Here is an 11,969-nt window from a genome sequence, read left to right on the forward strand (position 1 = left end):
TTCCATCTCCCTTCCCACACACCAACTCAGCTCTCGCTTTCTCCTCGAAATAATGCCTTACATAGACCACGCGTGTTGTTTTAAAAGAAATGTAATCAAGGGGCGCCTGGGTGGCTCAGTGGGTTGAGCCGCTGCCTTCGGCTCAGGTCATGATCTCAGAGTCCTGGGATCGAGCCCCGCATCGGGCTCTCTGCTCAGCGGGGAGCCTGCTTCCTCCTCTCTCTGCCTGCCTCTCTGCCTGCTTGTGATCTCTGTCTGTCAGATAAATAAATAAATAATCTTAAAAAAAAAAAAAAAGAAATGTAATCAAGCCCTACAATTCTTACGTACTGTGTATTTCCCAAAATTCCTCTTAAAGGTCTGAACCCCCGTGTGACTGCAGCCAGGGATTGGGAGGAGGGAATAAAGATTAAATGAGACCACTGGGTGGGGCCCTAATCTGATCGGGCTGGTGCCCTTAGGAGAGGAGGAAGACACACCAAAACTTTGTCTCGAAGGAGAAGGCTAGCAAGGCAGCTGCCTGCAATCCAGAAGAGGCCTCTCACCAAGAAACCAATCGACTAGCACCTTAATCTTGGACTTCTCAGATTTAAGAACTGTGAAAAACAAATGTCTATTGCTTAAGCTTCCTGGTCTGTGGCATTTTGTTACAACAGCCTGACAGGCTAACACAGCAACTTCTGCTTCCCATGGAGAGATTAATACATTCACCAAAGGAATTCTCCCGAGAAGATTTACCCAACAGCCTGTTTTTGCTCCTTGTATTAACATGCAAAATGATGTTACAATACTGTGTTACAATAACAATGGCTAACGTTAAGAGCTAACTCTCAGCCAGGCTCCTTTTAAGGATTTCGCAGTAAGACCTGCATTACTCTTCAGTGAAGTAGGTACAAAGGTATGGAAAGCGAAGTCCTTAGCCCAAAGCAAGTTATGAGGCAGCGCCAGGTTGGAAACACCTGGCCTCTGCTCTTCACCAAATTCCTATTACATAAATTAAAGACAATTAATGCATTTTTCAGAAGTTTCTAGTGGCAGGTAAAAACATTCAATGTTGTAAAAAAAAAAAAAAAGTTAACTTGATACTGAGATTTAAGACTACCAAACCAAACCAAACCAACCAACCAAACAAAAAACAAAAACAGGTGCAGGTACATCATAAATGGTAAAATAACCCCCAAAATTGTGTTTTACTTTATTATCCTTATTTTTTATCATAGTACTTAGCCTTTTTTTTTTTTTTAGTTTTTTAAATTCCAGTATAGTTAACATATAAAAAATACTTGTTTTTAAATAATATTTTTGCACATTCTTTCTTTTTTAAAATATAAAGTCAGAAACAAAACAATAGACTCTTACATGAAAAGAACGGCTGGTTAGCGGGGGCAGGGGAGGGTTGGGGGAAGAGTGAATTAGGTGAACAGAATTCCAGTATACTTCTCATTACGAGCCCTGAGTAGTGGACAGAACTGCTGAATCACTGTATCGCACAGCCGAAACTAAAGAGCGTACGTTAATTGGGCTGGACTTAAAAAACTAAAAATATAGAGAGAGAGAGAAAGAGCCGGAGTGATGATGTATTAACTTTCAGACAAACCACACTTTTGTGCCCACTTGAGCAGCACACTTCTCTCCCTGCGGGCAAGATGCCAAGCCGGTCAAACAGCCAGATGGGCCCTTAGGAGTTTGGAGGCAGCTGAGCCTGGAGGGTGACACACTTTGTCTCAGCGAGCTGCGGGACTTTGGTTGCGCCCCGTACTTCCAACCTAGAGTGAGCAGCTCAACTCTACGAGCGGGGGCTTGAGAGCTTTTCAATCGTAGCCACCAGGGCGCCTGGGTCCCAGCTGCTCAGCATCTTCTTCGGCTCGGGTGCTGATCAGTGTCCTAGGATGGAGCCCTGCATCGGGCTCCCTGCTCTAGGGGCGCCTGCTTCCCCGCTCGTGCTCTCTCTCGGTGTCTCTCTCTGTCAGATAAATAAAATCTTAAGAAATAAATAAAAACAAACGTAGCCGCCCACTGCTACACATCTCCCTCGGCGCACTGCTTCCGCGGCAGCCCCCGGCCCGGGCCTGCCGTGCCCCCGTGTGCACTCATCTCCGGGTACTCTGTCGTCTGCCCTGGGCCTGCGGTGACCCACGGCGGGTTAAGAGCCGCCCCGTTTCCACCCCGGACTCCGCAGGGCTCCTTCTGCTGCCGGCGTTCACGCGACCCCACCCGAGCGGAGGCGCTCTCTGGGGTCCTGCCCGACGACCCTGCGCTCTCGCGGTCCTGCCCGACGACCCTGCGCTGCTTCCCGAAGGGCTAGCGACGATTCGACGATCCGCGGGAAACACTCGGCGGGGACCGGGCCGACAGCCAGCCAAGGCACCGCGGCCCGTCCACCGGAGCCTGTTCCACCGGGACAACTGGACAGCGCAGCGGGCCCCGCCCAGGGCCCTTCGGCGGCCTCGGGTGCCTCCCGGCCCGGCCCGGCCCGACCCCCGGCCCCGGCCCCCGGGCCAGCCCGCAGCCCTCCTCGCCGGCGGCGGCCCCCAGCGCTCGTCCCCGAGCCTGGTCCCGGCCCCCGCCCTGCCCCGCGCGCCCCGGCGGCCGGCCCGCACCTCTCCTCCGCCCGATGGTCCACTCCCGCTTCCTCAGGAGGACGTGCGGCTCGCCGTCTGCGGCGCCCAGGCGGAGGAGCCGCCCCCACGGCTGCTGCGGCGGCTGCTCGCCTTCCCCGGGCCGCTCCATCGGACTCACATCTGACGAGACCCGGAAACGCCGGCTGAGGCGCCCGGACCGCAGGGCCGGGGCTGCGCCCGCCGCTCCGCCCCGCGGCCCTCCCGGCCTCCGCGCCCCGCCACGCCGCCGCCGCCGGCCGGACGCTCGCCCCCTCCGCGCGGCCGCCTCCCGCCCGCCGCCCCGCCGCCCCCGCCGCAGCCCCGCGCCGTCCGCTTACCCCCCGCCCCGCGCCGAACCCGGAACCGGCCGCGCCGCCGCCGCCCCCTCCGCTGTCAACAGACATCGCGGATCCCTCAGCTGATCCGCTGGGCGGGGCCAGCAGCGGCCGTGCGCTGCCATTGGCTGGCGGCGGCGCCCACCGAGCGCGGCGGCTAGAGCGGAACTCCGAGAGGCCAGCGAGAGGGGGAGTGTGGGGGCCGCCGGAGTGTGCGCAGACGGCTGGCGGCGGTCTGGCCGCCATTTTTGGTGATGGCCGGGACGACTTCGTCTGCGGGCTCTCGGCCGTCGGCGCCATGTTAAGTCGGGGCAAAAGAGATGGAGTGATCGGGGGTTGGGCGTCCGAAATGACTCCTCCACACCGCGTTGAAGAGCGCGCGGCGCCGGGGGGCTCGAAGCGACGTTCCGCCGGGCGGAAGGCGAGATCAGTGCGATCGACCGGCACTTCCGGACGCCGACTGCCACCCGCCGGGGAGCGAAGGCCGGGCAGTCGGGTGACGCGCCGGGAGCGCTGGGCGAGCGAGCGCGCCCGCGTCGGCCGGTCTCTGCGGCTCCGCCGTCGGCCGGGCCGGGCGCGGGGCTCTCCCGGGGCGGCGGCTGTCCGCGTTCCCGTTCTCACGGGCGCCCCGGAGAGTCCCCGGAGGTCGTCTCCGCCGCCGTCCGTGCAGCGCCGAGGGCTCGCCGGGGCCTCGCCGGGGCTCGCCGCGCCGCGTCTGCAGCGGGCCCTCCGGAGGCCGAGGCCGGGCTTCCGCGGCGACGGACGAGGTCGGGCCGCGTAGCCTTGGCACAGCGCCTGCCTCCGCTGTCGCAGATGCCAGCACCGGAGAGGCCGAATTAAAGTCCCTCCGAAGATTCGGTGTAGGGACGCCTGGGTCCTGAGTCGGTCCAGCGTCTACCTTGGCTCGGGTCATGGTGCCGGGGGGCTGGGATCCAGCCCGGTCGGGCTCGCGGTCCGCAGGGAACCCGCTTCTCCCTCTGCTCCACCCGCTCAACTAGTGCGGGCGCGCTCGCTGGTAAACACAATCTCGGACAAAAAATTGGTTTACATGGAAAACCGGCAAGACGCAGCCGTGTGTCGGACTCTGGGCGCTGGAAACAGTGTTTACGTGGCTGAGCCGGCCTTCGTTCCGAGCTCCGCTGACCGGTCCGGCCGCAGCAGCGTCGCGGCTTTCCTCCCAGAACGGCCACTCCCCTGAGCGGGGGAGCTCCCCGCTCCTACCCAGTAGACTCTTGACTCGGATCCCAAGAGAACACCACCACGACTTACTAATTCCTTCTGATGACGTAGTGTGATCCTGCACAGAACGCAGTCAGGTCAATAATGATTGGTCATTACTTGTTCCTCTGGTTTGAGAATGTAATCCAGGAAAATGAAGAGGATTTCCATCTTAACGTTACTTACATCATCGAAGAAAGTCTTTTTTTTTTTTTTTTAAAGATCTTATTTATTTATTTGACAGAAAGATCACGAGTAGGCAGAGAGTCGGCGGGAGAGAGAGGGGGAAGCAGGCTGCTTGCTGAGCAGAGAGCCCGATCCGGGGTTCGATCAGGGACCCCTAGCGAAGAAAGTCTTATGAGTATATTTCTTTGCTTCACTGAATATATACAAGTAAGTAAAAAAAAGTATTCACCATTCAAAAATAAAACTTAGTGGTATCGGAGCACCTGGGTGGCTCAGTCATTAAGCATCTGCCTTTGGCACAGTTCATGATCCCAGAGTCCTGGGATCAAGCCCCATATCGGGCTCACCACTCTGGGGAAAGCCTGCTTCTCCCTCTCCCACTCCCCCTGCTTGTGTTCCCTCTCTCACTGTGTCTTTCTGTCAAATAAATAAAATCTAAAAAAAAAAATAGTGGCATCGGAATCTATCCACCAATGGATGGGACCTTTCTGCAGGAAAGACGGTGGGTGGACTGCTTCACAGAGCCAGGAGCAACACAGACATGTCAGCTAATACCTGGAGAGGGCATAATGTTCTTCCCAAATCCTGCTGATCCCCATAGTACTTGCCTCAGGACAGCACCTTATTTTAAATACTACATAAAGTAAAAGTTTCTTGTTACCTGGAACATACTTCAACTTTCAACTGCTAAAATGTTGAGACCAGACTAAAAAACTTGTCATAATAATACAATGTAATTGCAGTTTGGAAACACGTACAATGCATCCAGAAACGTTCAATCTGGAAAATCATGGATATTCAGGAGACAGCAAGCTTCCTCTACCCCATGGCATCCAACCCAAAAAGCAGGGCCACTGGGGTGGAGTGATAGGCTGGTGACTGAAAGTAAGCACAGCTTCCAAAAGCAAGTGTGCTGCTGCTGAAAAGCACGCTCAAAAAATAAAGCCACAGAACCCATGCAGATCAGAGCAGGGGCTGATGTCTGAAATAAAAAGATGGGAGGGCGCCTGGGTGGCTCAGTGGGTTAAGCCGCTGCCTTCGGCTCAGGTCATGATCTCAGGGTCCTGGGATCGAGGCCCGCATCGGGCTCTCTGCTCAGCAGGGAGCCTGCTTCCCTCTCTCTCTCTCTGCCTGCCTCTCCATCTACTTGTGATTTCTCTCTGTCAAATAAATAAATAAAATCTTTAAAAAAAAAAATTTAAAAAAAAATATGGGAGATGAGGGGCGCCTGGGTGGCTCAGTGGGTTAAAGCCTCTGCCTTTGGCTCTCACCCCACTCGGGCTCTCTGCTCAGCGGGGAGCCTGCTTCCCCCTCTATCTCTACCTGCCTCTCTGCCTACTTATGATCTCTGTCAAGTATATAAATAAAATCTTAAAAAAAAAATGAGAGGTGACAGAGAAAATACACTTTCCCTCCTGAGGGAAAATTTTTGGAAAGAATCTAGCAGAAGGAAAGAAATTGGAGGTAAAGGCAGAGAGGAAAGACGTTTATCACAGACAACTCCGCATTTATACTCAGGTGGTTTCACACCTCACAGATAAATTTACAAAATCACAAGCCATCAACACCAGACATTATATATATGTGCCAACACTAGACATTTGATTTCACCTCTATGCGTCATCCCTGCTAAGGAATTAATTCATTTGATTTGAAAAAACAAATATGGCTCCCACAAAAGATACGCTACATAAGTGATTCTCAGGAACATGTGAACTAGCATCACGGTTCCATAAGGAAATACTCTGGAGGGCAGGACAGTGGACAAGGGTTAGGTCTTTCTACAAAGCCTGTGAGTGTCGAGAGGCAAAGCCATGGATACGCGTCAAGGGGGTACAAAGCAGTGGAAACCAGGGGCCACACAAAGGAAGCTCCACCGAACACACTCAGGCCGCTGAGATTCCTTCGGGGTGCTCCTGAAGGCTGCGCTGCCCCAGAAGGGGAAGGTGAGGCTTGGCCTGGGGCTGGGCTTGTGGATGCTTGATATGGCCTTGAGCAAGGTGGGAATTGCCAGACGGGTTAACTCACCCTAATAATCACAGATGAGGTAGGGAGAGCTGCCCCCTTCTGTAGATAATGTAGCCTACATCCAAGGAAACGTGGGTGACAGAGAGAGCACCAGCAGGGGGTGAGGCAAGGGGAGAAGCAGACTGCATTGAGGAGGGAGCCCGATGTGGGGCTCGATGCCCGGATTCTGGAATCATGACCCGAGTGGAAGGCAGACGCTTAACCAACTGAGCCACCCGGGTACCCCGAGTGTTCCTATTTAAAGCTTAACAAGCAATCTCCTTATTCTGCAGAGACACCTCTTGTATCTGCACACTCATCTGCCCTAGAATGCCACTGCTGTCGCAACTAAGAACATAGTATGCTCTCTCTAACCAGTTCAATGAAAATAAGCTTTCCAGCAGCCAATTTCCCAAATACACCAAGTTTCAACATTCACCAGCATTGCTGATTTACCAAAAATGTATTACTATCAATAACAGATTTTCATTGTTAAGTATATTCAATAAAAAAAATAAAAAACAAGAAGTAAATTTTTATAGGATTTACTTTTCATTTGAGAGAGAGTGAGAGCGTGCATGGGGGTGGGGCTTGCCGCAGAAGGAGAAAGAATGTGAAACCCGCTCCCTCCTAAGCACAGGGGCAGCCTCCACCTCAGGACCCTGAGATTGTGACCTGAGCTGAAACTGAGTTGGACACCTAACAGACTAAGCCACCCAGGCTAAAGAGTGGATTTTAAAGTAATTCATACTTGGATAGGACTTTTTAAAACATTGACGATAGCCAGAAAGTTTTAGTTAAACAGATTCTATTTTGTTTTAATGGAACAATTAAAAAGATTGTTTGTTGACTATTGGGGGTGGGGGTTGGTCTTCTAGTGAAAAAAAATATATATATTTTAAAGATTTTATTTATTTGACAGACAGCGATCACAAGTAGCCAGAGAGGCAGGCAGAGAGAGAGAGGGAGAAGCAGGCTCCCTGCCAAGCGGAGAACCCGATGCAGGGCTCAGTCCCAGGACCCTGAGGTCATGACCTGAGCCGAAGGCAGAGGCTTAACCCACTGAGTCACCCAGGCACCCCTTAGTGAATATGTTTTTGAAAAATGTATACTTTGTCATTAGTAACCCAAATCTAATTATAAACTGGACTGTGAGATAAAGTCAAAAAAGTAACCAAATTCAGGAAAACAATCTGTTGAAAGAGCAGAATTGGGAAAACAACTGGGAAACTACTTGCTATGACAGAGAGTGGATATTGCTGCAAATGTGCGAGAGTTAAGAAAGTGCGGGACTCTGAGTGACCGGCGACACTGAGGGGTGTCAGGTTTATAGGCGAGGTAAACACAAGGCAAGATTTATTAAAGGCACTCTCTGGCGAAGTTTTGGGGCTCAGGAGAAGGGGAGCCAGGAAAGTCACGCCGGGAGGAGGTGAGCATTCTCAGGTGAGGTTCCCCGGCTCGGGAAGGGGGAGTTGGGGAAGCTGGAGCTGGGAGGGAGGCGGCGGGGTCTTTTATCAGACCAAGACAGGGCATGGGTTTACATACATGGTAAGGTATTTGGTGATTGGAGGGTATGGGGGAGTCCTGATGCTCCTGTCTCGGGCATAGGTATCGGGTTACCTATGGAGACGTGACCTGGGCATACATCCTTTTGGCCGGAGAGTCATGGGTTAGGGAATGGGGGAGGGGCCTGGAAGACGGCAACACGTGGTCATTTCTGTTGTTCCTCCTGGGGGACAGACTACAAGAAACAGGGGACTCTGAGTGACTGGCGCCACTGAGCGGGGGACAGACTACAAGAAAGTACGGGACTCCGAGTGACAGGCGACACAGGGGGGACAGACTACAAGAAGGCAGGGGACTCTGGTGACGGGTGACACTGAGGGAGGCAAGACCGAGGCAACAGCGTTCCGATGAGAGCTGGACGCCATGGCAACATAGGCCCCTAGAGGGAAGCCAGGGAGAACCGGGTTTGGATATAGGGACTCGGAGTGCAGAGAGGTTCGTTTGTACTGATGTACACGCTTTACACTTAATTTAAACTAGTCTACTCTTTTATGAAAGCCACTTTAAAGACGTACACCTGCCCGGAACCTGCCCTGGTGAGGGCGAAGAGACCATTCATCCTTCAAGAAACACAAATGCTCTTCCTCTGAGTGAAGACTATGGATGAAGTAACCCACAATGATAGGTCCCCCAATAATGGGTCCGTGATCAAAGGAGCGAGACTGATACAAAGCGAAGGTCAAAGCTTTATTTCGTGCCAAGCATCAAGAATCAAATCAACCCCGTGGTCCCGCGACCCCTCCCAGCCTCACAGACTAACTCACAGAGGTGGTTGAGCCTGGCCACACAGAGGTGGCCCATGAGATTGCAACACACAGAGAAAACTGCACAGTCATGCTAGGTCACATACAGGCGGCCAATGGATTTCGATTTACCCAAGTAGATATTTGAACTGGCCTATGACCTTGGTCAGAATTGGCATAAGGCGGGGCCCCCTCTCCTTGGTAGCTTGGTCTCCTTGGAGACAGTATGTGCGCCCCATTGATTGGACGTCTCCACCTGGCCTGACCCGCCCTTGTATCCGGGCTTTGCTACCTGGGACTGGTTTCTCCCACTTGCTTTTAAGTAAGTTCCTCTGGGGGCGCAGGGTCAATCGATGTTTACTGCAGAAACAACAGATGGCTCCCTCTGGCTAAGCAGGCCCTTACACACAAAGTCCATCCAACAACTGTACTTAAACAGTGTCCGAGTGTGTCACATGCCCTCTAGAAATAATCTGCTCCATTTGCTGCCCTGGAGACTGTACTTTTTAAATTGTAAGCGAGTAAAAATAAAATAAAAATATAGATTAGATCTTACATATTTTAAACTCGGGAGGCATAGGTATTTAAGTTACAACCTGAGGGAGAAAAGGGGGGCAAACCCCACATAATGCCACGGAAGACAAAGGCAAGCACACAAAGGACCGACTGCCGCAGCTGGAGCCCGCGCGGGTTCCACCGGGAACTCGCGACGCCGGGAAACCCGCGTGGGGCCAAACAGCCCTAGCGAGCCGCGGAGGGCGAGGACCCCGCGCAGGGCGGGAGGGGCGCGCGCCCTCGGCCAGGGACCTGCGTGGGACTCGGGGGCAGGGGACAGCCCGGAACGCCCCCGGGGGAAGAGCGGGTCCCGGGCCGCCCTAGGCCCCGGCGGGCTCACGACTCGCACAGGCGGCCCGGCCGCGCCCCGGGCCCCACTCCGGCCCGATGCGGGAGCCCCCCGCGAAGCTCGCCGGAGGCCGGGACCTCCCCGCAGCTCCGCGCACCCGCCGGGCCCGCCGCAGCCAGCACCCCCGGGGCGCGCTCGGCCCTCTGCGCCCGGACGCGGGACCGCGGGAGCCGCTCCGCCGCCCACCGCGGGAAGGAGCCCGCACGCGACCGCCGCGACCTCTCCGACCTGCGGCCCGGGCGACGGGGGCCGCCGTCACGAGGCGCGGCGCGGTCCCCCAGCCACGCGCAGGCCCGCACTCGGCCGGCGGGGCGGGGCGCGGCCGCAGGGCAACGCCGCGGGCTGGTCCCGAGCGAACTCGGGGTCTGAGTGACGGACCAGCTTGGGACGCGCCGGGGGCGCTGGCTGAGCGGTTACGGGGGGTAAAAAGCGCTTTCGGTAAACCGGATTTAAAATCTGTTTGCTGGGGCGCCTGGGGGGCTCAGTGGGTTAAGCCGCTGCCTTCAGCTCAGGTCATGATCTCAGGGTCCTGGGATCGAGCCCCGCATCGGGCTCTCTGCTCAGCGGGGAGCCTGCTTCCCCCCCATCTCTCTGCCTGCCTCTCTGCCTACTTGTGATCTCTCTGTCAAATAAATAAATAAAATCTTTAAAAAAAAAAAAAACATGAGTGTAAATCACACATTTAGGGTGTGATGCAACCTCTGAAGTTCATCAACATTCAAGAAAGGCTTTTGGCATTTTCAAGACACATTATTTACAAATTAACCTTAAGTTTGGCCTATTTAAAAGCAAGATAATACCTTGTGCACTGCAAGATTTCTTGTACATTAAATAGAGATTTCTTTTACAAACAATAAGGTACCTCGACTTCTTTTTTTTAAGAACTGTTTTTAAGGTTTTATTTATTTTATTTAACAGAGAGGGAGCGTACAAGCAAGGAGAGCAGCAGGCAGGGTGGGAGGGGGAAGCAGGCTCCCCGCTGAGTCAGGAGCCAGATGGGGGGCTCGATCCCAGGACCCTGGGATCACGACCTGAGCCAAAAGCAGCTGCTTAACAAACTGAGCCACCCAGGCGTCCCAGGTACCTTGACTTCTAAAGTCTCATCTGTAGAAGATGTCTGAATCAAATTATCCCAAAAATCCTAATTCCCCTAGCAAGTCTCTACATGTAACCCTATAGAACTACACGGTTGTTGTTATTTTTTTTTTAATAGAGTTTCTTCTAATTATTTGCAAGTTACTTTAGGAAAACATTAAAAGATTGACACAGAGAACAGGATTACATGATCTCTTAGCATATTAATCTAAAATACAGGTTCTTGGCTCTATTATATTTGACCTATGTACAACTAATCTGTATAGAAATCCCACTGAAAAATAACAGGAGGAGATGCTTTGTGGGTCTTTTATTTTTACGAACCTTATTTCCCACACACTCAGATGAAGAGCAGTGCTATTCAGAGCTTCTCTGTTGCTCACTCCGTCACATGCTCACGTGTCTTCTTGCCTTTGCGCGTCTAACGTGAATAGCAGTTCTGTGTATAAACTGGGCACTCAGAGGAGGCAGGAGCTTTTACCGAAAAATTCTGGCTTCTATTATTGAAGACAGAGCACGGTAAGAGTTCTCAAACTCATTTACGTGTGCCGAAAAGTATCTGGCAATATAAGTTGTTAAATAAGAAATACATCATTTGGCCCAGCGTACCTTCTACCCTCATGGTACAAATGATACCCACTGTGCAGCACTGTTCACAGACACCGTGCCATAAACACGACATACACCATGCTCACAGATTATTTTCACAAGTGCTACAAGAATATATAAATGTATAACATGTAGCCATACTCAGGAACATAAGGCCTATATCCCTCTGAAGCAACAGGCTTTTTACTTGGCTGTCGTCATTGCCAACATACATATACACACAGATACGTATCTTTTTTTTTTTTTTTAATTTTTTTCCAGTGTTCCAAAATTCAGCGTTTATGCACCACACCCAGTGCTCCATGCAACATGTGTCCTTCAAAATACCCACCACCAGGCTCACCCAACCCCTCCCAAACCCTCCGTTTTTTTCTCAGAGTCCACAGTCTCTCATGGTTTGTCTCCCGCTCCGATTTCCCCCATCTCACTTCTCTCCTTCTCCCCATGTCATCTCTGTTATTCCTTATGCTCCACAAGTGAGACCATATGATAACTGACTCTCTCTGCTTGACTTATTTCACTCAGCAGAATCTCTTCCCGTCCCGTCCATGTTGCTACAAAAGTTGGGTAGATTTTCTGATGGAGGCATCATACTCCATAGTATATATGGATCACATCTGCTTTATTCATTCATCCGTTGAAGGGCATCTTGGTTCTTTCCAGTTTGCTGACTGTGGCCACTGCTGCGGTGAACATTGGGGTCCAG

At 52.8% G+C, this 11,969-nt stretch overlaps 1 protein-coding gene across 2 annotated transcripts in view; it reads right to left on the reverse strand.

Moving 5' to 3' along the window:
• The window catches only part of CHFR (checkpoint with forkhead and ring finger domains), a 29,453-nt gene extending 26,411 nt beyond the window's left edge, over positions 1 to 3,042 (reverse strand). The window contains exons 1-2 of one of the 2 annotated variants that reach the window (XM_032309909.1): positions 2,939 to 3,042; positions 2,601 to 2,741 (exon numbers count right to left, since the gene is read on the reverse strand). In XM_032309909.1, coding sequence (XP_032165800.1) covers positions 2,601 to 2,730 — 130 coding nt within the window. In that variant the 5' untranslated portion in view covers positions 2,731 to 2,741; positions 2,939 to 3,042. The remainder of the gene's footprint in view (positions 1 to 2,600; positions 2,742 to 2,938) is intronic. The other variant, XM_032309908.1, reaches the window with a different exon arrangement.
• Positions 3,043 to 11,969: the final 8,927 nt, after the last annotated feature.

This window comes from Mustela erminea, chromosome 13 (genome assembly GCF_009829155.1).
Source record: "Mustela erminea isolate mMusErm1 chromosome 13, mMusErm1.Pri, whole genome shotgun sequence".
NCBI lineage: Eukaryota > Metazoa > Chordata > Mammalia > Carnivora > Mustelidae > Mustela > Mustela erminea.